We start from the raw sequence: 25,125 nt of genomic DNA, 5'->3' as shown, positions 1-25,125 counted from the left end.
AGGGATGTTGAGTGTGGTCCGTACCATATTCTATCAGTAGGGGGAGGAGGGATGTTGAGTGTGGTCCGTACCATATTCTATCAGTAGGGGGAGGAGGGATGTTGAGTGTGGTCCGTACCATATACTATCAGTAGGGGGAGGAGGGATGTTGAGTGTGGTCCGTACCATATTCTATCAGTAGGGGGAGGAGGGATGTTGAGTGTGGTCCGTACCATATTCTATCAGTAGGGGGAGGAGGGATGTTGAGTGTGGTCCGTACCATATTCTATCAGTAGGGGGAGGAGGGATGTTGAGTGTGGTCCGTACCATATTCTATCAGTAGGGAGATAAGGGATGTTGAGTGTGGTCCGTACCATATTCTATCAGTAGGGGGAGGAGGGATGTTGAGTGTGGTCCGTACCATATTCTATCAGTAGGGGGATGAGGGATGTTGAGTGTGGTCCGTACCATATTCTATCAGTAGGGGGAGGAGGGATGTTGAGTGTGGTCCGTACCATATTCTATCAGTAGGGAGATAAGGGATGTTGAGTGTGGTCCGTACCATATTCTATCAGTAGGGGGAGGAGGGATGTTGACAGCCAGTGTTCCAGAAAGCTCCTGAACCTCCACTGCCAGCAGCAGGGGTGTGTTGGACATCTCCTCAATCTTCTTTTTGATGTACTCATTCTCTGTCGCCTTCTGGAAGTACTTAGACTTAGCAATTTTGTCTACAAATCTCAAAATCCGCCTGCCTGTCCTCCCGCCACCAGCAGCAATCCTGCAGAGGGGAGGAGAGGAGGAGAGAGGACATACATGAGAGGACTTATGCCTTCAGAGGTAAATGTCACACCGGTCACAAATGAAAACAGCACTGCTATGACCTGCACCGCTATGATCTAAAACTAAGGGCCCTATTCAATCCATAGCACTGAAGATCCACTTCATAGCGCGATTAACAATTCACATATTTTAATAGAGATCTTTTGCGATACGGATTGAATCCAGCCTTAGTAACTTAAATGTAAGCTATATTCTGGGAAAGTGATGTCAAAGTACAGTGCATTCGGAAAGCATTCAGACCCATTGACTTTTTCCACATTTTGTTACGTTACAGCCTTATTCTAAAATGGATTTAAAAAAATCCTCATCAATCTACATACAATACATCATAATGACAGTCAAAACAGGTTTTTACAAATGTTTGCAAATTACATAAGTATTCAGACCCTTTGCTATGAGACTTGAAATTGCATCCTGTTTCCATTGATCATCCTTGCAATGTTTCTACAATTTGATTGGAGTCCAACTGGTGTAAATTCAATTGATTGGACATGATTTGGAAAGGCACACACCTGTCTATATAAGGTCCCACAGTTGACAGTGCATGTCAGAGCAAAAACCAAGCCATGAGGTCGAAGGAATTGTCCGTAGAGCTCCAATACAGGATTGTGTCGAGGCACCGATCTGGGGAAGGGTACCAAACATTTCATGCTACATTTAAAATCCCCAAGAACACAGTGGCCCCCATCATTCTTAAATGGAAGAAGTTTGGAACCACCAAGACACTTCCTAGAGCTGGCCGCCCAGCCAAATTGAGCAATCGGGGGAGAAGGGCCATGGTAACCAAGAACCCGATGGTTACTCTGACAGAGCTCCAGAGTTCCTCTGTGGAGATGGGAGAACCTTCTAGAAAGACAACCATCTCTGCAGCACACCACCAATCAGGCCTTTATGGTAGAGTGGCCAGACGGAAGCCACTCCTCAGTAAAAGGCACATGACATCCCAAAGGACTGTCAGACCTTGAGAAACAAGATTCTCTGGTCTGATGAAACAAAGATTGAACTCTTTGGCCAGAATGCCAAATGTCACATCTGGAGTAAATCATGTTCCATCCCTACGGTGAAGCATGGTGGTGGCAGTATCCTGCTGTGGGGATGTTTTAAAGCCTAGTTAAATGAAGGTTTAAAAAAATAAATAATTAAGTGTCAGGATTGAGGGAAGGTTGAGCGGAGCAAAGTACAGAGAAACCCTTGATGAAAACCAGCTCCAGAGCGCTCAGGACCTCAGACTGGGGCGAAGATTCACCTTCCAACAGGACAACGACCCTAAGCACACAGCCAAGACAACATAGCAGTGGCTTCGGGACAAGTCCTTGAACGTCCTCTGAATGTCCTTGAGCGGCCCAGCCAGAGCCCAGACTTGAACCCGATCAAACATCTCTGGAGAGACCTGAAGATAGCTGCGCAGCGACACTCCCCATCCAACCTGACTTGAGAGGATCTGCAGAGAAGAATGGGAGAACCTCCCCAAATACAGGTGTGCCAAGCTTGTACCGTCATACCCAAGAAGACTCAAGGCTGTAATCGCTGCCAAAGGTGCTTCAACAAAGTACTGAGTAAAGGGTCTGAATACTTATGTAAATGTAATATTTCAGTTTTTTTTATATACATTTGCAAAAATATCTAAACCTCTTTTTGCTCTGCCATTGTGGGGTATTGTGTTCAGACTGATGAGGAACATATTTTATTCAATCAATTTCAGAACAAGGCTGTAACGTAACAAAATGTGGAAAAAGGGAAGGGGTCTGAATACTTTCCGAATGCACTGTATCTGTTGTTACCAGAGGTGGGACCAAGTCACTATTTTTCTAATCACAAGCAAGTCTCAAGTCACAAGGTCCGAGTCTCAAGTAGAGTCCCAAGCGGAACGGGGCAAAACTCGAGTCAAGTCCATATCGTGCATTCTAAGAGCAAGTCAAGTCAAGTCCAGTCACAAGTTTAAGTCAAGTCTCAAGTCGAGTAAAAAATAAAATCTACTTGTTCAACTACAAATCCTTGTCTATTTATTGAGGCTACCAGACGGCCCTTTATTTGTAGCAGCCATAAGGGCATGAAATCAGCAGAAGGCAAGGCAGGTTGAAGTGCTCGGAGTGTAGATTTATTTACAAGTCTTATTTACAGGTGATCCAATGGTGAACGCGCCATATACAAAATATACAAGGGCAATAGGCCAAAATAAATAGCCTCTGTATCAGGCGTGACCTGTCCTATCTGAATGGACACAGGTAGAGGGCCAGACTGTACAGCCTCCCCTTGAGAAACCACATGGAATCTGTCTAACAGGAGCTCAAACAGGTAGAGGGCCAGACTGTACAGCCTCCCCTTGAAAAACCACATGGAATCTGTCTAACAGGAGCTCAAACAGGTAGAGGGCCAGACTGTACAGCCTCCCCTTGAGAAACCACATGGAATCTGTCTAACAGGAGCTCAAACAGGTAGAGGGCCAGACTGTACAGCCTCCCCTTGAGAAACCACATGGAATCTGTCTAACAGGAGCTCAAACAGGTAGAGGGCCAGACTGTACAGCCTCCCCTTGAGAAACCACATGGAATCTGTCTAACAGGAGCTCAAACAGGTAGAGGGCCAGACTGTACAGCCTCCCCTTGAGAAACCACATGGAATCTGTCTAACAGGAGCTCAAACAGGTAGAGGGCCAGACTGTACAGCCTCCCCTTGAGAAACCACATGGAATCTGTCCAACAGGAGCTCAAACAGGTAGAGGGCCAGACTGTACAGCCTCCCCTTGAGAAACCACATGGAATCTGTCCAACAGGAGCTCAAACAGGTAGAGGGGCCAGACTGTACAGCCTCCCCTTGAGAAACCACATGGAATCTGTCTAACAGGAGCTCAAACAGGTAGAGGGCCAGACTGTACAGCCTCCCCTTGAGAAACCACATGGAATCTGTCTAACAGGAGCTCAAACAGGTAGAGGGCCAGACTGTACAGCCTCCCCTTGAGAAACCACATGGAATCTGTCTAACAGGAGCTCAAACAGGTAGAGGGCCAGACTGTACAGCCTCCCCTTGAGAAACCACATGGAATCTGTCTAACAGGAGCTCAAACAGGTAGAGGGCCAGACTGTACAGCCTCCCCTTGAGAAACCACATGGAATCTGTCTAACAGGAGCTCAAACAGGTAGAGGGCAAAACTGCACTGTAACGTGTGAAAGCAACAGCAAACACTTCAACAAGAGAAAAAAAGCAGTTTGGAGAGCATAAGTGAAGAGGTGTGCAATGGTGCATCTTTACTACAGTAATAATACATTTTAAACTAATTCCAAATGCAAGTTTGATATGTAAATTACCAATTTAAAGCAATTGTTGCATACCAAAATACCAGCAGGCCTATGCTAGCAATTGTTGCCCCATTACTGATGAGCTTGCAAAGTGTTCTTAATCACCAAGCAATTTTTGGAGCTGTATATGTATTACGGCAATCCTCTCTTCTATAATTTGACATTTGCGGTGCACCCGATCCCATAGCTGTACAGCAATTTAGCAATCTGTTCACTAGCTTGCCACCCGACCTGTGTTGATTGACAGTTTGCTGGTCCGATCACAGTGCCGAGTGTGCGTTTCACTAGCCAATCTGTTGCAGGTTTTTTTGCAAGGGCGATGCTGTGCTGCTGTCTCTGGCTTGGTGTACAGTAATCCACATAGACTCTGTGCCACAAAATGAGTGACAAAACATTACAAAACCTGGCCAGATAAGTTCAAGTCATCAGTCTCGAGTCAAAGTCAAGTCCCAAGTTATTTTATTTTCTATCAGGTTGAGTCTAAAGTCATCAAATTTGTGACTGGAGTCATATTTGAGTCCATGTCATGTGACTCGAGTCCACAACTCTGGTTGTGACTATAGAAGATGAAATTAGGGCTCGAAGTTCAGCGCTATAGCACGCTTGAAATGTCAAGATCATTTACGATTAAGCCGACATATTCAGCGTTTACCGTGAATGCAGTCTCTGCTAACGTGGGAACATTGCCTTTAAATGTAAAACGAGCTACAAAACCGAATGTCATCGCTACGGATTGAATCGAGGCAAATACAGCACAAGGTCACAGTCAGGTCACAGTCAGGAAAAAGTCTTGGCCGCATCATTCTACATGGCCGACTATATTTGGTGTGTAAGAGAAAGAGACATCAATTACCCTTCAGCACCAGGTAGAGTCCCCTTTTCTCCCACAATGCTTTGGTGCTCTGAGAGCAGTACTTCCTCCTCATCTGAAGAGCCGGCGCTGGAGGACTCTTCATCGCTGTCAGCCAAAACACTGAGGATGGGTCTGGACCTGGACACAAAACACAACAACACAGGTTTCCTGAGTGTTTCGTGTGGCTCAGCTGGTGTACCGTGGCACTTGTAATGCCAGGGTTGTGGGTTTGCTTCCCATTGGCAACTAATACAAAAAAGAGTGAAAATGTATTACAGTAAGTCGCTCTGGCTAAGCATGAGAGAAAAATGATTTCAGCTCTCACTGAGACTAACCTTAATCCTCATCTGAGTTCAACCTTAGCTTCATGTCCACAGTTCAGCCCCAACCCTAGCTTTATCCACAAACCTAATAGAGACATTTTATGGATTTGACACCTAAATAAAACCATATTCAGCAGAGCCAAACATGCTGTAAAAACAAGCTCATACATGCTTAACAAATAAGAGGATATTTTTATGACAGAACAAGGATCTACTGTAGGAATCTATTTAAATCTGGAAACAGACCAACTAATCAACTGTCATGTATAGAGAGCTCTGTCATGTATAGAGAGCTCTGTCATGTACAGAGAGCTCTGTCATGTATAGAGAGCTCTGTCATGTATAGAGAGCTCTGTCATGTACAGAGAGCTCTGTCATGTATAGAGAGCTCTATCATGTACAGAGAGCTCTGTCATGTATAGAGAGCTCCGTCATGTATAGAGAGCTCCGTCATGTATAGAGAGCTCTGTCATGTACAGAGAGCTCTGTCATGTACAGAGAGCTCCGTCATGTATAGAGAGCTCCGTCATGTATAGAGAGCTCTGTCATGTATAGAGAGCTCGGTCATGTACAGAGAGCTCCGTCATGTATAGAGAGCTCCGTCATGTACAGAGAGCTCCGTCATGTATAGAGAGCTCTGTCATGTATAGAGAGCTCTGTCATGTATAGAGAGCTCCGTCATGTATAGAGAGCTCCGTCATGTACAGAGAGCTCCGTCATGTACAGAGAGCTCTGTCATGTATAGAGAGCTCCGTCATGTATAGAGAGCTCCGTCATGTATAGAGAGCTCCGTCATGTATAGAGAGCTCCGTCATGTATAGAGAGCTCTATCATGTACAGAGAGCTCTGTCATGTACAGAGAGCTCTGTCATGTATAGAGAGCTCTATCATGTACAGAGAGCTCTGTCATGTATAGAGAGCTCTGTCATGTATAGAGAGCTCTGTCATGTACAGAGAGCTCTGTCATGTACAGAGAGCTCTGTCATGTATAGAGAGCTCCGTCATGTATAGAGAGCTCCGTCATGTATAGAGAGCTCCGTCATGTATAGAGAGCTCTATCATGTACAGAGAGCTCTGTCATGTACAGAGAGCTCTGTCATGTATAGAGAGCTCTATCATGTACAGAGAGCTCTGTCATGTATAGAGAGCTCTGTCATGTATAGAGAGCTCTGTCATGTATAGAGAGCTCTGTCATGTACAGAGAGCTCTGTCATGTACAGAGAGCTCTGTCATGTATAGAGAGCTCTATCATGTACAGAGAGCTCTGTCATGTATAGAGAGCTCTATCATGTATAGAGAGCTCTGTCATGTACAGAGAGCTCTGTCATGTACAGAGAGCTCTGTCATGTATAGAGAGCTCTGTCATGCATAGAGAGCTCTGTCATCCACAGGCTCTGTTCAAAGATTCACTATTAGAGGAGTTTGACAGATTAAGAGGGATTTTGTAGGTTGGTCTCTTAATTATCATTAATTGTCTGCCACCTCTGACAGAGCATAGCAGCTAATCATTACCAGGATGTCAGCATAGATGCCGCAAGGCAGTGGTTATATTGTAGCCTGAAATCCAGATCTGTTTTGTGCAAAAATTCCATAATAGCACAAACAGACTGGAACCCAGGCTAGTAATTTTGCAGTTCAATTTACAATTAAATAATAACGTTAGTTGTACTACGTAAAATGCATGTTGTACAGTAAACGATATATTTTATTTTAGATGATAGTGCAGTACTAACTGTAATGTGACTGACCCTAGGCTGCCAGTATCAGTGAGGCTGTCAGTGTCCAGGCTTCCCTCCTTGCCCTCCTTGCCCTCCTTGCCCTCCTTGCCCAGTTTGGACAGGTTGATCTTGGTCTCCAGGGTCATCTGCAGGGCCCCAGTGTATACCACCTCCAGCTCCAGCCACAAGCCTGGAGAACACACACACACACACGTGCGCATGCACGCACACACACACACACTCACGCATGCACACACGCATGCGCGCACACACACTCACGCATGCACACACACACACACACGCGCACACACACACACACGCATGCACACACACACACACACACACACACACACACACACACACACACACACACACACACACACACACACACACACACACACACACACACACACACACAAGAACAGAGATTAAGAGACAGATCAGATGATTGAGAGGGAAGAGATGGTCCATTGCTCATGTCATCTGATTATGATAGAGTACTGAGCATCAGATGAGTCGATATTATTACAGTAATCTGTTGTAATCTCAGTGAGCCAGGGAGCTGTTACCTCCTGCTGGGGACATGCAGCATATTGGTTTGGTGGTGGTGTGTCTATATGTGTGTGTGTCTATGTGTGTCTATGTGTGTGTGTGTCTCTGAGTGTGTGCATCTGCGAACGCATACAAACGGGGGCATTTATAGTGCTTGGACAGGATTTGCTGGCTTGTCCTTAATAGTCTATTGACGCACCCGTGCGTCAATCTAAGTAACATAATAAAACAATCCCATCAAAATCTGTCAGATTATAATAGAGATATCACATCTCAATCTGTCAGATTATGATAGAGATATCACATCTCAATCTGTCAGATTATGCTAGAGATATCACATCTCAATCTGTCAGATTATGATAGAGATATCCCATCTCAATCTGTCAGATTATGCTAGAGATATCACATCTCAATCTGTCAGATTATAATAGAGATATCACATCTCAATCTGTCAGATTATGATAGAGATATCACATCTCAATCTGTCAGATTATGCTAGAGATATCACATCTCAATCTGTCAGATTATGATAGAGATATCACATCTCAATCTGTCAGATCATAATAGAGATATCCCATCTCAATCTGTCAGATTATGATAGAGATATCACATCTCAATCTGTCAGATTATGCTAGAGATATCACATCTCAATCTGTCAGATTATGCTAGTGATATCACATCTACGGTGGAAGGTGGCTGAGCTACAGCGTTGTTTCTCAGACCATGAGACATCCCGAAAATCGGTCTTCTCACAGAAATGTCTGTAGCGTCCGAACGTTATGACCCTTCTATGGAAAGGGAAGACTCTCAGGAACACGATGGTGTTCTCCATTTTGCTATACGAACCCCACAATAGTCATGGGACTTGTCTGAAGGAACCCCATACAAACGAATGGAAGTATAGAGGTAGTTTTGTGCCCCAAAAAATAAGGGGTTAAATATGTGTCCCAAAAAATATAGATATTTCCTGAACTTTCTTATATCTGCTAGATATAGGACAGATACTTCAAAACCTTATTCCTTATGCTAAGTTTTTTTTACTATATTTTTTGCCATTTATGAATTCAATGTGTTTCTATGGGCGATCGTACTAAAGGCCAAATTAAATATTTTTGCAAATATTATTATTATTATTATTATACATAAAGGGGTCCTAAAATAGCTAAATTATCCATGGTATGACCATCTTAAAACAATTCCATGTGTTAGCTTAGTACCTCCAAAGAGGGTTAGTCTATAAGCCCTTTCCTCATGTCTCTCTGCTTGCATCACAATTTGCGCAAGGCAACATGACCTACGTCACATCCATGCCTCTCTAATCACACACCATCCCATTTACAGATTTATACAGAGCTCCCCCTGCACAGTCCACATTTGTCACCATCATTCTTTTGGGGAATTATAATCTGTCGTAATTTGCTGTAATTTGCAGACCTTCATAATCAGGGCAAATCCATTTAATCTGCTTCTAAGTACCCCTCCAGAATCTAGATTAGACTAAGTATGACACGCTGTCATTGTCTTTCACTAATTGGTGCTCTGAGAGTTTCATGTACTGTATGCAGAGTGGGCTGTATCGCTGTGTCATCATTAGGGTCAGGAGTTATTCCTGACCATGTTTGGGCCGCAGAGTTTCTCCTGGTCAGGTCACATGGTCTGGAAAACACCAGGCCCTAGTCATCACGGCAGAAACATCAGGGAGAGTAAAAAAGAAGAGTGAGCTTTGTCGTTGACACTCGCCTCTGCTGTTGACAACAGGTCTGGACACACTGGTGATTTGGGGCAGACAGGAGCCCATGTCCAGTTCAGTCAGAGTCAGCTCATTCATGAAGTAAGGCAGCTGCACACACACAAACAAACAAAGAAATGTCATTTCGCTCCTCTGTTTTACTTGTTTCCAGTGGATTTTGTGGTTACGTTGGCTATATACTACTAGAAAATGACCAGATAGAAACATTGTACAAGCTCCCCTTACTTCTGAAGAGGGGATTTTACACTGTGAGAGCTCACATACTCACTCTGATTTTGCTCAACTTTTTCTGGATTTTTCTGGAGACAATGTCCACCCAGTATTTCTCGCGCAGGAAGTCCCAGAATATTCGACCAATCAGTGCATTGACCCAGTCAGTGTGGCCCTCCCCCGGGAACTCTGGGAAATCACAGGTGCACTGTAGAGAAATAGATACGCCACTACAGATTAACACACTATTTAATTATATAATCTATCTCTTTCTAGATGTTTCATTCAGGTGGTCAGCGGAACTCACCCTCACTTTGTTGGTGGGGCTTGTCTCTGTGCTGTTGAGGGGTGGACTGGGCAGGGGGCTGGGCTGCTCTGAGGGCAGGAAACGAGCCATGTAGGTGGGGTAGTCCAGCAGCGGAGAGCCCACCCTGGATGTTTGGATGGAAGGGGCAGAAGGGGGAACGGGGAGATCCTCTTCAGTGCTCCCAATCCTGCTGGAACCTCTGCTGTCCTGGGACCGTCTTGAGGGGCTCACCCCTCGCACTACCGGCACATCTAGATACAGACATGACAGCTGTCGGTTCACAGATTTTACATTGTTGTGATCATTTCTTTTAAGTGTTACATGAGAGTGCATCTGTAAGGAAATGTGTAATATTCTCAGCGATAGATTTAGCTTCAGGGGACTTAGTGGACTGTCTAAGATGGAGGACAACACTGTTCAGTTTACTACCAGGACAGACCAGAGCAGGGGCAGAAACATGTGTGGTTAAGTGCTTTGAGAGCATCACGACAGTACTATATTCTCCTACATGTCCACGCATCTGTAATCTACAAATGAATCATCCTGGAATACATGGAACTGGAGCATATAATCCACTAGAGTAACATTTGCTTGATTTATCCTTCCCTTTCCACATGTATTGCGAATGCATTATATTTTCATGGCCAATATATGTACTGTGAAGCTTTGTCATTATGCAAAAAACACAAATAAAATACTAACGCAAAGTCAATTAAATGAGGAAAAAAGACAACCATACAAAACAACAAAAACAAACAAAAACAGTTATCCTACCTGATCTGGACACACATCTGCCAGGCCTCTCATTCTCCTTCTCCTTCTCCATTACCGTGGACGCGGACAGGAAGTGATGAAACCACTCCTCCTTCTCTCTTCCTGTCCGTCCGAAGAGGTATATGGTTGTAGGGAGGTTGGCTGCTGGTTTGGGGTTGGAGGTGGGTCGTGTTTGGAGTTGGGGGTCTCCCCCCTGCTCCTCTCTTGGGGTCTCCACTGTGCCCCTCTCCTCCTCCATGACCCCCTCTCCCTCTGCCAGCTCAATGCAGATAGGGTACTTCAGGTTCCACAGCCTCTTACGGGCTAGCTCAGAGGGCAGCAGGAACACCTGGTATTACAACTAGACTTATTAGAAACCTCTTATAACACAACATTAATACATCTGATTATTATGCTTTCAGACCATCTCAAAAAACATTGCAAGCGCCATGCTATGCCATGCTAAACCAACTGAGCTACAGAGGACCACTACTGATGTGATTATTGTATGTAACACACACATAAAATACATTTTAAAAACATCTCAATGTTTTATGAAGTCAATGAATAAAATATAAAACCTTGCGTCATATTTCCTCAAATGAAGCGTTAAGCTTTGAACAGCGAGGCTAAGTTGACAGACCAAGCAGACAGACCTTGCTGTGTCGTAGCTGGAAGCAGCGTGAGCTGACAACCACAGCCTCGGGAGGCTTTTCATCGTAGGTGGCTCTGCGGCTGATGTTGTTCCTGGGGTAGTCCAGGCGAAGGCAGTGCCCCTCCAGGGTGGCGAACACAGAGTGGGTCAGGGACAGGTGGTAGGTCTCTGGGTCGTATTCAAACATCTCGTTCAGCCAGCCCTGAAACCAATGGGAATATACCCAGTTATATAGTGAGACAGTAAGCGAATACCTGAACGTCACATGGGAATACACTGAGACAGCATGCTTCAATGACTAAGACAAGCTGTTGTGTAACCAGCTATTTTATATGTTGATAATAGCTTGTCCTTCAGAACACATCTCAATGCAGTTAGTCAAAGAGTGAACATACACCATGACACATAGAGAAAGCTACAAAGCAAAATATCTATCAATATTAGACTTGACTCTTCGGGGTGCCGAGGTCATTTAAATGGTGTTAGTGTTAGAGGAAAAGTCTCAAAACTCCCTCGCACTGATGTCCACGACTAACTGTTCACCCCAAGGCTCAGTCTGACATCCACCTTATAAACAAACCCACCAATTAACCAAGAGAATTATCCCTCCTCGCGAAGATAACCTCTCTTTCCCCCGGTGGCGCTACACTTTACCACTGATAAGAATGTTTTGCCTGCCAATGAACCTGTGAAATTGCACAGCCCCAGCCTCTCTTGCTCAGTTAATTGCCTCTAGAGCTGACTATGCTGGGTCGGAGCTATACCCTGCATTTGGCAGGGCTGTGCTCTGCTCTTCTGTGCTCTGCCCTGCTGTTCTCGGCCAAGGGAGACAACACTAATGAGGCTCTGTATCTCTTTAAGTTTGGAGGAACTTTTTATTGGCCGACGTTAATTGCATTCCTGGCACTTTGAGCTATCGCACAGGCACTACATTAGAAAGGATTCAGGCTCAGTGAGGGAGAGAGGGGGGAATGGGAAGTGCTGACTTGTTTTAGGAACAAAAGTTCTAAGAAGTGCATGCCACAGTATGGAGGATTTAAAAAGATAGTTTTCTATTCAGCCAATTCTTGTGTGGATGTCAAGATCTGTAAAGACCAAGGCCATTTTCTGCCTCCATGGTTATAAGTTCCCATTCAGACCTAGCTGGTCTTTTGTGCTGAGAGAAATGAAGTGTACAAAAAGGAATTCACCTTCAGCTTCTTATCTTTTTTGGGGAAAAAGTTTTCACTATTGAACATTAACTTACCTTGAGGATGTCTGATTCGTTGCCGAGGGCATCAGCCTGCTTAACAACCAGTCAGGGCCTGAACGTCTCTGTGTGGATGTGGCTGAGCTGTGTGTCTGGTTGAGCCCAGCCTGATGAGCAGCAGCCCCAGCAGGAAGCCAAAGGCCGTGCCCAGAGCCAGGCCTGACATATAGGGGCCCAGGGGAAGGATGAAGTAGGCGTAGGACAACACAGCCACACAGAACAACACCATGTGTGGTGGAGGAGGTGGAGAGGTGGGTTGAACAACCACACGATGGGATCCTGAGGAGATCAGCGAACCAGGCAATCTCCGCGGGCGCCTGTGATGATGACTCTCAATGGCCACGACCTGCATGACTTCATCATAGGTGCAGATCTCCAGTTCCTCTGAATTGTCGTTGAGTTTGTTACCGTGGTGATCGTGGACAGAACATGTTCTAGTGGGCAGACCCTTCCTGGGATGTCTGGCACACGGCCAGTCAAACACCGGCGGAGAGTCACCGTCCGCTCTCTTGGCGCTCCGCAGCGGAGACTCTGTGACGCCCACCTCCGTGCTGTCCATCTTCCCCACATAGACACCTCTGGAGCTGGGGGAGCCTGTAGCTCTCTGGTGCTTGGGGCTGCCTGCTGCTGCATTATCCTTCTCATCCCCCATGATCTTACTGAAAATACTGATAGGTTTACTGAACATAGGCTCCTGCATAGCCTCAGAGAACTTCCGCTTCGTGTCCTCCAGCTCCATCTTGAAGAAGCCCGCCTTGGTGCCCTCGGACGGGGATAGAGCGATGGGCGAGGGTGGCGCGGTACGGGAGTCTCCGTCACTCCTTCCCTTAGGCTGAGTCAGGTTCTTCCACTGCAGGTGCAGGTTGAGGCGGGAGTCAGACTTGGACTGCGACACCTCTGGCTCTGAGCGGGAGATCTCAGTAGAGATGGACTTGACTAGGCTGAGGAAGGGCCTGGGTCTGAGAGATGAGCCATGAGGGAGCTCCAGCTCCGTGGACAGGGACTTGACCAGGCTAGCCAGTGGCCGGTGGGTGGGGGTGGCTAGGCTGGGGGAGAGGAAGCTGGGGGCTGAGTTGGAGCAGTCCCCCAGGGACCCAGGTGAGGAGGGGGAGAGGGGTACGTGGAAGGCTGGGGAGTGCAAGCAGTGTTGGTTCTCCTCTTCCGTGGAGTTCTGTCTCTCCTTGGAGAGGGAGATGTAGGGAGTCTGGTCGTCATAGTCGTTGTGTTCAAGGGGGAAGATGAGCTCGTTGTCATCCAGACTGTCCCACTCACCCTCTGTGCCTGTTAGCTGGATCACGATGCCCCTCCTGAGCCCACCATGGTGGGCCCTAACTGGGGGAGCAGAAGAGGGAAAGTGGGCCGGGCTCTGGGGGTCATGAGGTGGCCTTAAACCTCCCACTCCATCATCTCCTCCTTCTCTTCCTCTTGCCACATTTTCTCCTATCTCTGCCATTTATTGTCTTATCATTGTAGACCCGAGGCACCTAGGAGTCAGCAAAAGAAAGAGCAACCCAGTCAGCTACTGTTCCTGATTAAATCCCAGGAGAATGGGAGAAGAGAAAGAGAGAGAGCTTCTTTTCATATGTTACGCCTCATTTTCATCATTAGCATTCCTTTCAGTGAGAGTCCGCCCTTCGTGTTCATGCAAGGAGGTGTGAATGTAGCTTGGCAAGCAAAGGGAAATGACATCATTTTAAATCTCTGTGTTGACATTTGCCTACATCTGAATTAGGCCCCCGATAACAACCTCTCTGTCTCCCGCTGCTGTCACTTCACATTTCAAATCAAATCAAATGACATTTTATTGGTCACATACACACGGTTAGCAGATGTTAATGCGAGTGCAGTGAAATGCTTGTGCTTCTAGTTCCGACAGTGCAGTAATATCTAACAAGTAATCTAACAATTCCACAACAACTACCTAATACACACAAATCTAAGTAAAGGGATGAATAGAATATGTACATATAAATATATGGATGAGCGATGACCGAGCGGCATAGGCAAGATACAATAGATGGTATAGATACAATATATACATATGAGATGAGTAATGCAAGATTGTAAACATTATTAAAGTGGCATTATTAAAGTGACTAGTGATTGTGTGTGTGTGTGTGTGTGTGTGTGTGTACTGTATGTGTGTAGGTGTGTGCTTGGAAAGTAGGGCCTATAACGAAATAGATAAGAGAGTTTCCTCCCCAAATGTTGTTTAAAGTAGGACAGAGCACTGGGCTTGAATCCAATGCTGTACTTTGGGGGCCTGTTGCTCCAAATACCATGCAGATTTTGGGTGGAAGAAGTACTGATTAAAATGTAAGATTACACTCATTCACAAGGCTAGACTAATATATGAATAATTTCATGTATATGAACAGGGAAAATAAATTTTTCATATAAGCCTGATGTAAACACTGTTTGTAGGGGTGTTGGCCTATCACATCATAGAGTAAGCCTATGTGCACTTCAGCTCTGACCAATCGTATGATTGGGGATCTATTATACACACGTCTCTGCATTGTTGCCATGCAACCAAGTGATTTTTAGATTCATCTCAATCAAGGCACTTCAGATTCCACTCTCAGAGAAAATAAGATGTACTGTATGTGTCTCTGGTACTCATCCGTCTAAGAGACATCAGTTGGTTTTACTCTGATCCCTGCCGTCAGAACCCAGAACAGTCCAGAGCAGCCCGCCAACATGATCTGATGACTGCTTCAGCAGCTTAAAGAGCAGCTTATGTAATACTAAGATGAACGGTAGTCAGAGATGCTTTCAATCACCTCCTCCGGGCAGCCATTTTGACAGCCTGCATTTTAACATCTATTCTACACCATGGTATTAAAGAGCTGAATGGCAGAATTGGCAGTAGGCCTGGATATAACATTATAGGCATTAAAGGCAGCTAGTAGTCCAAGTCAGTCCAAGAAAAGAGCATGTGTAGATCAGTGGACAGGAGGAAGATGATGATAAGGACCCTATGAGATGCACTACAGTGCATTTGGAAAGTATTCAGACCCTTTGACATTTTCCATATTTGTTACGTTACTGCCTTATTCTGAAATGGATTAAATAATTTTCCCCCCTCATCAATCAACACACAATATACAATAATGATAAAGCAAAAACAGGATTTTAGAATATTTGCAAATATATAAATAAAAAAATTGAAATATCACATTTACATAGGTATTCAGACGCTTTACTCAGTACTTTGCTGAAGCACCTTTGGCAGTGATTACAGCCTAGAGTCTTCTTGGGTATGACCCTACAAGCTTGGCACACCTGTAGTTGGGGAGTTTCTCCCATTCTTCTCTGCAGATCCTCTCAAACTCTGTCAGGTTGGATGGGGAGCGTCTCTCCAGAGATGTTCGATCAGGTTCAAGTCAGGCTCTGGCTGGACCATTCAAGGACATTCAACGACTTGTCCTGAAGCCACTCCTGCATTGTCTTGGCTGTGTGCTTAGGGCCGTTGTCCTGTTGGAAGGTGAACCTTTGCCCCAGTCTGAGGTCCTGAGCGCTCTGAAGCAGGTTTTCATCAAGGATCTCTCTGTACTTTGCTCCGTTCATCTTTCCCTCGAACCTGACTTGTCTCCCAGTCCCTCCAGCTGAAAAACATCCCCACAGCATGATGCTGCCACCACCATACTTCACTGTAGGGATAGTGCCAGGTTTCCCCAAGACGTGACGCTTGGCATTCAGGCCAAAGAGTTCAACCTTGGTTTCATCAGACCAGAGAATCTTGTTTCTCATGGTCAGAGTCCTTTAGGTGCCTTTTGGCAAACTCCAAGCAGGCTGTCATGTTCCTTTTACTAAGGAGTGGCTTCCGTCTGGCCACTCTACCATAAAGGTCTGATTGGTGGAGTGCTGCAGAGAGGGTTGTCCTTCTGGAAGGTTCTCGCATCTCCACAGAGGAACTCTGGAGCTCTGTCAGAGTGACCATCGGGTTCTTGGTCACCTCCCTGACCAAGGCCCTTCTACCCGGATTGCTCAGTTTGACCAGGTGGCCAGCTGGTTCCAAACTTCTTACATTTAAGAATGATGGAGGCCACTATGTTCTTGGGGACCTTCAATGCTGCACAAATATTGTCTCGGAGCTCTACGGACAATTCCTTCGACCTCATGGCTTGGTTTTTGCTCTGGCATGAACTGTCAACTGTGGGACCTTATATAGACAGGTGTGTGCCTTTCCAAATCATGTCCAATCAATATAATTACCACAGGTGGACTCCAATCAAGATGTAGAAACATTCTAAGGATGATGATCAATGAAAACAGGAAGCACCTGAGCTCAATTTCGAGTCTCATAGCAAAGGGTCTGAATACTTATGTAAATAAGGTATTTATGTTTGTTATTTGTAATACATTTGCAAAAAATTCTAAAAAAATGTAGCTTTGTCATTATGGGGTATTGTGTTTGCTGTACCAGTCAAAAGTTTAGAAACACCTACTCATTTGTTGAACACTTGTTTGGTTACTACATTATTCCATTTGTGTTATTTCATAGTTTTGATGTCTTCACTATTATTCTACAATGTAGAAAATAGTAAAACAATAAAATAACCTGTAATGAGTAAGTGTGTCCAAACTTTTGACTGGTACTGTAGATAAAAATAAAATCAATTTTAAAACAAGTCTGGAACATAACAAAATGTGGAAAAAGTCAAGGGGTCTGAATACTTTCCCGAATGCACTGTATATATATAAAAATGTATGTGGACACCCCTTCAAATTAGTGGATTCGGCTATTTCAGCCAAACCATTGGACTCTGGAGCAGTGGAAACGCGTTCCCTGGATTGACGAATCAAGCTTCACCATCTGGCAGTCCGACGGACGATTCTGGGTTTGGCGGATGCCAGGAGAACGATACCTGCCCGAATGCATATGCCAACTGTAAAGTTTGGTGGAGGAGGAATAATGGTCTGGGGCTGTTTTTCATGGTTTGGGCTAGGCCCCTCACTTCCAGTGTAGGGAAATCTTAACGCTACAGCATACAATTACATTCTAGAGGATTCTGTGCTTCCAACATTGTGGCAACAGTTTGGGGAAGGCCCTTTCCTGTTTAAGCATGACAATGCCCCCATGTACAAAGCGAGGTCCATACAGAAATGGTTTGTCGAGATCTCTGTGGAAGAACTTGACTGGCCTGCATAGAGCCCTGACCTCAACCCCATTGAACACCTGTAGAATGAATTGGAACAATGACTGGGAGCAAGGCCTAATCGCCCAACATCAGTGCCTAAACTCACTAATGCTCTTGTGGCTGAATGGAAGCAAGTCCCCACAACAATGTTCCAACATTTTATGGAAAGCCTTTCCAGAAGAATGGCGGCTGTTATAGCAGAAAGGGGGGGACCAACTCCATATTAATGCCCATGGTTTTGGAATGAGATGTTTGACGAGCAGGTGTCCACATACTTTCAGTCATGTAATGTATAGACAGGGAATAAGATACCATTTCAGATGCAGACTAGGTCAATTACTCTGTGAGTTAAAGTCTACCATCTGTGGTTGGTTATGTAACTGCATTATGGAGCTATGGCACAAATTCTACAGCATCTGGCGGCAGATTCTCTGTAATCCCTTCAGACAAAATGGGCTGGAGAGCCATCAGATATTAGAGTCACAGAGTCGCAGACAGCATTAGACCTGCCTCCCAGCCTGGGGACAGGGGGATAGAAGGCAAGTTCTGCAGGGTAAATGGGTGCACAGTGCATTTACATGAATGGTAGAAATGTACACAGGTGCATGAGTGCACACACACAAACACACACACAAACATGCTCTACAGATGGTCATACTATCAACAAACTATCTGTTGATAAGTAACTGCTTGCTAAGGTTACAGTTAGGGTTAGGTTTAGAATAAGGGTTAGGGTAAGGGTTAAGTTTAGGGTTAGGACTAGGATTACGGTAAGGGTTAAGTTTAGGCTTAGGATAAGGGTTAAGTGTAGAGTTAGGGCTAGGGTTAGTAGATAGTTAGTTGAAATGTTACTGATAGTCTGTAGAGCATCTATCCAAATAAAGCGTTACCACATATTCTGAGAATAAAGACCTTTCCTCAGTCTGTAGTAATCCATGGCCTAAACCAGTGGCAGCACTGTGCTGTGACAGACATGTTCTGCATCCCAAATAGCACCCTATTTCCTTTATAGTGCACTACTTTTAACCAACACATACAGTGCCTTCAGAAAGTATTCATACCCCTTTCATCCCTTTTCCACATTTTGTTGTGTTACAACGTGAGATTAAAATGGATTTAATTGTCATTTTTTTGTCAACAATCTACACAAAATACTCTGTAATGTCAAAGTGGAAGAAAGAATTCTAACATTTGTAAAAAATATGAAAAATGAAACACTAATATATCTTGATTAGATAAGTATTCAACCCACCGAGTCAGTTAGAATCACCTTTGGCAGTGATTACAGCTGTGAGTCTTTTTGGATAAGTTTCTAAGAGCTTTGCACACACCTGAATTGTACAATATTTGCACATTATTCTTAAAAAAATTATTCAAGCTCTGTCAAGTTGGTTTTTGATCATTGCTAGACAGCCATTTTCAAGTCTTGCCATAGATTTTCTAGACAATTTAAGACAAAACTGTAACTAGGCCACTCAGGAACATTCTATGTTGGTCTTGGTAAGTAACTCCAGAGTATACAGTATATTCAGAAAGTATTCAGACCCCTTGACTTTTTCCACATTTGGTTATGTTACAGCCTTATTCTAAAATTGATTAAATAGTTTTTTCCCCCTCATAAATCTACACACAATACCCCATGACAAAGAAAGAAAAGGTTTTTAGAAAGTTTAGCAAATGTATTCAAAATAGAAAATGGAAATATCACATTTACATATGTATTCAGACCCTTTACTTAGTGCTTTGTTGAAGCACATTTGGCAGCGATTACAGCCTTGGGTCATCTTGGGAATGACGCTACAAGCTTGGCACACCTGTATTTGGGGAGTTTCTCCCATTATTCTCTGCAAATCCTCTCAAGCTCTGTCAGGATGGATGGGGAGCATTGCTGCACATTTATTTTCAGGTCTCTCCAGAGATGTTCTATTGGGTTCAAGTCCGGGCTCTGACTGGGCATTCAAGGACATTCAGAGACTTGTCCCGAAACCACTTCTGCACTGTCTTGGCTGTGTGCTTAGGGTCGTTGTCCTGTTGGAAGGTGAACCTTTGCCCCAGTCTGAGGTCCTGAGCGCTCTGGAGCAGGTTTTCCATCAAGTATCTCTCTGTACTTTGCTCCGTTCATCTTTCCCTCAATCCTGACTAGTCTCCCAGTCTCTGCCACTGAAAAACATCCCCACAGCATGATGCTGCCACCGCCATGCTTCACCGTAGGGATGGTGCCGGGTTTCCTGCAGACGTGACGCTTGGCATTCATGCCAAAGAGTCCAATCATGCCAAAGAGTTTCATCAGACCAGAGTATCTTGTTTCTCATGGTCTTTACTGAGGAGTGGCTTCCGTCTGGCAACTCTACCATAAAGCCCTGATTGGTGGAGTGCTGCAGAGATGGATGTCTTTCTAGAAGTTTCTCCCATCTCCACAGAGGAACTATAGAGCTCTGTCAGCGTGACCGCCGGGTTCTTGGTCACCTCCCTGACCAAGGCCCTTCTCACCTGATTGCTCAGTTTGGTCGGTCGGCCAGCTCTAGGAAGTCTTGGTGGTTCCAAACTTCTTCTATTTAAGAATGATGGTGGCACTGTGTTCTTGTGGACCTTCAATGCTACAGAAATGTTTTGATACCCTTCCCCAGATCTGTGCCTTGACACAATCATGTCTCAAAGCTCTATGGACGATTCCTTCAAACTCGTGGCTTGGTTTTTGCTCTGACATGCACTGTCAACTGTGGGACCTTATATAGACAGGTGTGTGCCTTTCCAAATCATGTCCAATCATTTGAATTTACCACAGGTGGACTCCAAGTTGTAGAAACATCTCAAGGATGATCAATGGAAACAGGATGCATCTGAGCTCAATTTCAGTCTCATAGGAAAGGGTCTGAATACTTAATAATGTATTTCTGTTTAAAAAAATATATAGATTTGCAAACATTTCTAAAAACCTGTTTTCACTTTGTCATTATGGGGTATTGTGTGTAGATTGATGAGATTTGTATTTATTTCATCCATTTTAGAATAAGTCTGTAACGTAACAAAATTTGGAAAAAGTCGAGGGGTCTGAAAACTTTCAGAATGCACTGTATATGGCCTTATGTTTTAGGTTATTGTCCTGCTGAAAGGTGAATTTGTCTGCCAGTGTCTGGTGGAAAGGAGACTGAACGAGGTTTCCTCTAGGAATTTTCTTGTGCCTAGCTCTATTCCGTGTAATTTTATACTAAAAAACTCCTTAGTCCTTGCCGATGACAAGCATACCCATAACATGATGCAGGCACCACCATGCTTCAACATATTAAAAAGTGGTACTCAGTGATGTGTTGTGTTGGATTTGCCCCAAACATAACGTTTTATATTCAGGACAAAAAGTTAATTTCTTTGGCACATGTTTTGCAGTTTTACTGCCATATTGCAAACAAGATGCATGTTTTGTAATATTTTTATTCTGTAGAGGCTTCCTTTTTTCACTTTGTCAATTAGGTTAGTATTGTGGAGTAACTAGAATGTTGTTGATCCATCCTCAGTTTTCTCCTATCTGTGACTGTTTTAAAGTCACCATTGGCCTCATGGTGAAATCCCTGAGTGGTTTCCTCTCCGGCAACTGAGTTAGGAAGGACGCCTGTATCTTTGTAGTGATAGGGTTTATATTGATACACCCTCCAAAGTGTAATTAATAATGTCACCATGCTCAAAGGGATATTCTATGTATTTTATTGTTTATCTATCAATAGGTGCTATTTTTGGTGAGGCGTTGGAAAACCTCCCTGTTCTCTGTGGTTGAATTTGTGTATGAATTTCACTGCTCGACTGATAACTAATATGACGTGTGGCGTACAGAGATGAGGTAGTCATTACAAAATCATGTGAAATACTGTTATTGCACACAGAGTGAGTCCATGCAACTTATTATGTGACTTGTTAATTAACTTCTTGGTGACAGGGGGCAGTATTCAGAAATTCAGATGAATACGTGCCCAAATTAAACTGCCTGCTTCTCGGGCCCAGAAGGTAGGATATGCATATTATTAGTAGATCTGTCTAGAAAACACTCTGAAGTTTCTAAATCTGTTTGAATGATGTCTGTGAGTATAACAGAACTCATATGGCAGGCAAAAACCTAAGAAAAAAATCCAACCAGAAAGTGACTTGTAGTTCTTCTATCTAATCCCTATTCAAACTACAGTGTCTGTGGGGTCATCCGTCTACTGTTACTGGGCAGAGAATAGGAGCTCAGTCAATCAGTGGACTGCCTGGGACCAGTGAGTTATTTACTGCGCGGGCACATTGGCGCGCCTCTCCTTCTTTTTCCTCTGTAATGAATACGCTATTGTCCGGTTGGAATATTATCGACGTTTTATGTTAAAAAGACCCTAAGGATTGATTATAAACATCGTTTGACATGTTTCTATGAACGGTAATGGAACTATTTGACTTTTCGTCTCTGGTTCTGCGCTCTCGCGTTATGCCTTTGGATTAGTGACCTGAACGCGCGAACAAAACGGAGGTATTTGGACATAAATATGGAGTATTTCGAACAAAAGAACATTTCTTGTGGAAGTGGAAGTCCTGGGAGTGCATTCCGACGAAGATCAGCAAAGGTAAGGGAAGATTTATAATACTAATTTAGTTGACTCCAGAACTTGCTTTGATGGCTGAGCTCTGTACTCAGAATATTGAAAAATGTGCTTTCGCCGAAAAGCTATTTTAAAATCTGACACAGCGGTTGCATTAAGGAGTAGTATATCTATAATTCTTTCAATAACTGTTGTAAAGTTTATCAACGTTTATGATGAGTATTTTTGTAAATTGATGTGCTCATTCACCGGGAGTTTTGGTGGGAATACATTTTCTGAACATCACGCGCCAATGTAAAATAGGGTTTATGGATATAAATATGAACTTTATCGAACAAAACATACATGTATTTTGTAACATTGAGTCCTGGGAGTGTCATCTGATGAAGATCATCAAAGGTTAGTGATTAATTTTAGCTGTATTTCTGGTTTTTGTGACGCCTCTCCTTGCTTGGAAAATGGCTGTGTGGTTTTTCTTGTCAAGGTGATGTCCTAACATAATCTAATGTTTTGCTTTCGCCGTAAAGCCTTTTTGAAATCGGACACTGTGGTTAGATTAAGGAGGATCTTATCTTTAAAATGGTGTATAATACTTGTATGTTTGAGAAATTTGAATTATGAGATTTTTGGTGTTTTGAATTTGCCACCCTGCTATTTCACTGGCTGTACCGCGGGTGGGACGCTAGCGTCCCACATAGCCCATGCTAGTTTTAAGCACAATTTTACTCCTGAACTCATTTAGGCTTGCCATAACAAAGGGGTTAGGAAGCGCTTCGAAAGGCTGGTCATGACACACATCAACATCATCATCCCAGACACCCTAGACCCACACCAATTCGGAGACCACCCCAACAGATCTACAGATGACGCAATCTCAATTGCACTTCACACTGCCCTCTACCACCTAGACAAGAGGGGAATTAACTATGTGAGAATTCTGTTTATAGACTACAGTTCAGCATTCAACACCATAGTCCCCTTCAAGGTCATCACCAAGCTAGGGACCCTAGGACTGAACCCCTCCCTCTGCAACTGGATCCTGGACATCGTGACGGGCCGCCCCTAGATGATGAGGGTAGGCAACAACACCTCCGCCACGTTGACCCTCAACATGGGGGCCCCTCAGGGGTGTGTGCTTAGTCCCCTCCTGTACTCCCTGTTAACCCACAACTGCGTGGCCGCGCACGACTCCAACACCATCATCAACTTTGCTGACGACATGATGGATGTCAGCCTACAGGGAGGAGGTCAGAGACTTAGCAGGGTGGTGCCAGAACAACAACCTCTCCCTCAACGGCAGTAAGACTGAGGAGCTGATTGTGGACCATAGGAGAAAGAGGGGAGAGAAGGCCCCCATCAACATCGACGGGGCTGTTGTGGAGCTTAACATGGTCCACATTAACCCGCAAAGTCAGAAAGAGGGCATAGCAGCACATCTTCCCCCTCAGGAGACTGAAATGATTTGGCATGGGCCCTCAGATCCTCAAAAAGTTCTACAGCTGCACCATCGAGAGCATCTTGAATGGCTGCATCACAGCTTGGTATGGCAATTGCACCAACCTTGACCGCAAAGCGTTACAAAGGGTTGTGTGGACAGCCCAGTACATCACTGGGGCCGAGCTCCCTGCCATCCAGGACCTCTATATCAGCTGGTGTCGGAGGAAAGGCACAAAAAATTGCAAAAACTCCAGCCACCCAAGTCATAGACTGTTCACTCTGCTACCGCCCTGCAAACGGTACCGGAGCATTGGATCTCGGACCACCAGGCTCCGAGGCAGCTTCTATCCCCAAGCCATAAGACTGCTAAATAGTTCATTAATGGTACCCTAACTGTCTGCACTGACTCTATCTTGCACTGACCCTATGCACACTCACTAGACTATATACACACACCATATACACACTCACACATTCACAAATACTACACACACACAACACGCACGCATACCGAGACAACACAAACACACATACATACACACTTTTACACTCATCATTTGCTGTTGCTAGTCTGTTATTTATTTAACTCTTATTATTATCTATTTGGATGCATAGTCACTTTACCCTGCCTTCATGTACATATCTACCTCAAATACCTTATGCCTCTGCACATTGATCTGGTACTGGTACTCCCTGTATATAGCTCCACATTGATCTGGTACTCCCTGTATATAGCTCCACATTAATCTGGTACTCCCTGTATATAGCTCCACATTGATCTGGTACTCCCTGTATATAGCTCCACATTAATCTGGTACACCCTGTATATAGCTCCACATTGATCTGGTACTCCCTGTATATAGCTCCACATTGATCTGGTACTGGTACTCCCTGTATATAGCTCCACATTGATCTGGTACTGGTACTCCCTGTATATAGCTCCACATTGATCTGGTACTGGTACTCCCTGTATATAGCTCCACATTGATCTGGTACTCCCTGTATATAGCTCCACATTGATCTGGTACTGGTACTCCCTGTATATAGCTCCACATTGATCTGGTACACCCTGTATATAGCTCCACATTGATCTGGTACTTGTACTCCCTGTATATAGCTCCACATTGATCTGGTACACCCTGTATATAGCTCCACATTGATCTGGTACTGGTACACCCTGTATATAGCTCCACATTGATCTGGTACTTCCCTGTATATATCTCCACATTGATCTGGTACTTGTACTCCCTGTATATATCTCCACATTGATCTGGTACTGGTACTCCCTGTATATAGCTCCACATTGATCTGGTACTGGTACTCCCTGCATATATCTCCACATTGATCTGGTACTGGTACTCCCTGTATATAGCTCCACATTGATCTGGTACTCCCTGTATATACTGTAGCTCCATTCTTGTGTATTTTATTTTATTTCTCGTGTTAGTTACTATTTCATTTTTTATTATTATTTGATAAACTCTGCATCGTTGGAAA

General features: G+C 44.3%; 1 protein-coding gene across 1 annotated transcript in view; it reads right to left on the bottom strand.

The window, feature by feature from the left end:
• The window catches only part of tex2l (testis expressed 2, like), a 34,934-nt gene that overhangs the window by 4,186 nt on the left and 5,623 nt on the right, over positions 1 to 25,125 (bottom strand). Inside the window, exons 2-10 of the mRNA XM_045709982.1 lie at positions 12,541 to 13,969; positions 11,238 to 11,438; positions 10,603 to 10,930; positions 9,829 to 10,079; positions 9,580 to 9,729; positions 9,302 to 9,401; positions 7,040 to 7,199; positions 4,969 to 5,100; positions 542 to 757 (exon numbers count right to left, since the gene is read on the bottom strand). Coding sequence (XP_045565938.1) covers positions 542 to 757; positions 4,969 to 5,100; positions 7,040 to 7,199; positions 9,302 to 9,401; positions 9,580 to 9,729; positions 9,829 to 10,079; positions 10,603 to 10,930; positions 11,238 to 11,438; positions 12,541 to 13,938 — 2,936 coding nt within the window. The 5' untranslated portion in view covers positions 13,939 to 13,969. The remainder of the gene's footprint in view (positions 1 to 541; positions 758 to 4,968; positions 5,101 to 7,039; positions 7,200 to 9,301; positions 9,402 to 9,579; positions 9,730 to 9,828; positions 10,080 to 10,602; positions 10,931 to 11,237; positions 11,439 to 12,540; positions 13,970 to 25,125) is intronic.

The sequence above is a fragment of the Salmo salar genome, chromosome ssa28, assembly GCF_905237065.1.
Source record: "Salmo salar chromosome ssa28, Ssal_v3.1, whole genome shotgun sequence".
Classification (NCBI taxonomy): domain Eukaryota; kingdom Metazoa; phylum Chordata; class Actinopteri; order Salmoniformes; family Salmonidae; genus Salmo; species Salmo salar.
The sequence above is the reverse complement of the archived record's forward strand: the minus strand, read 5'-3'. Positions and strand labels throughout refer to the sequence as shown.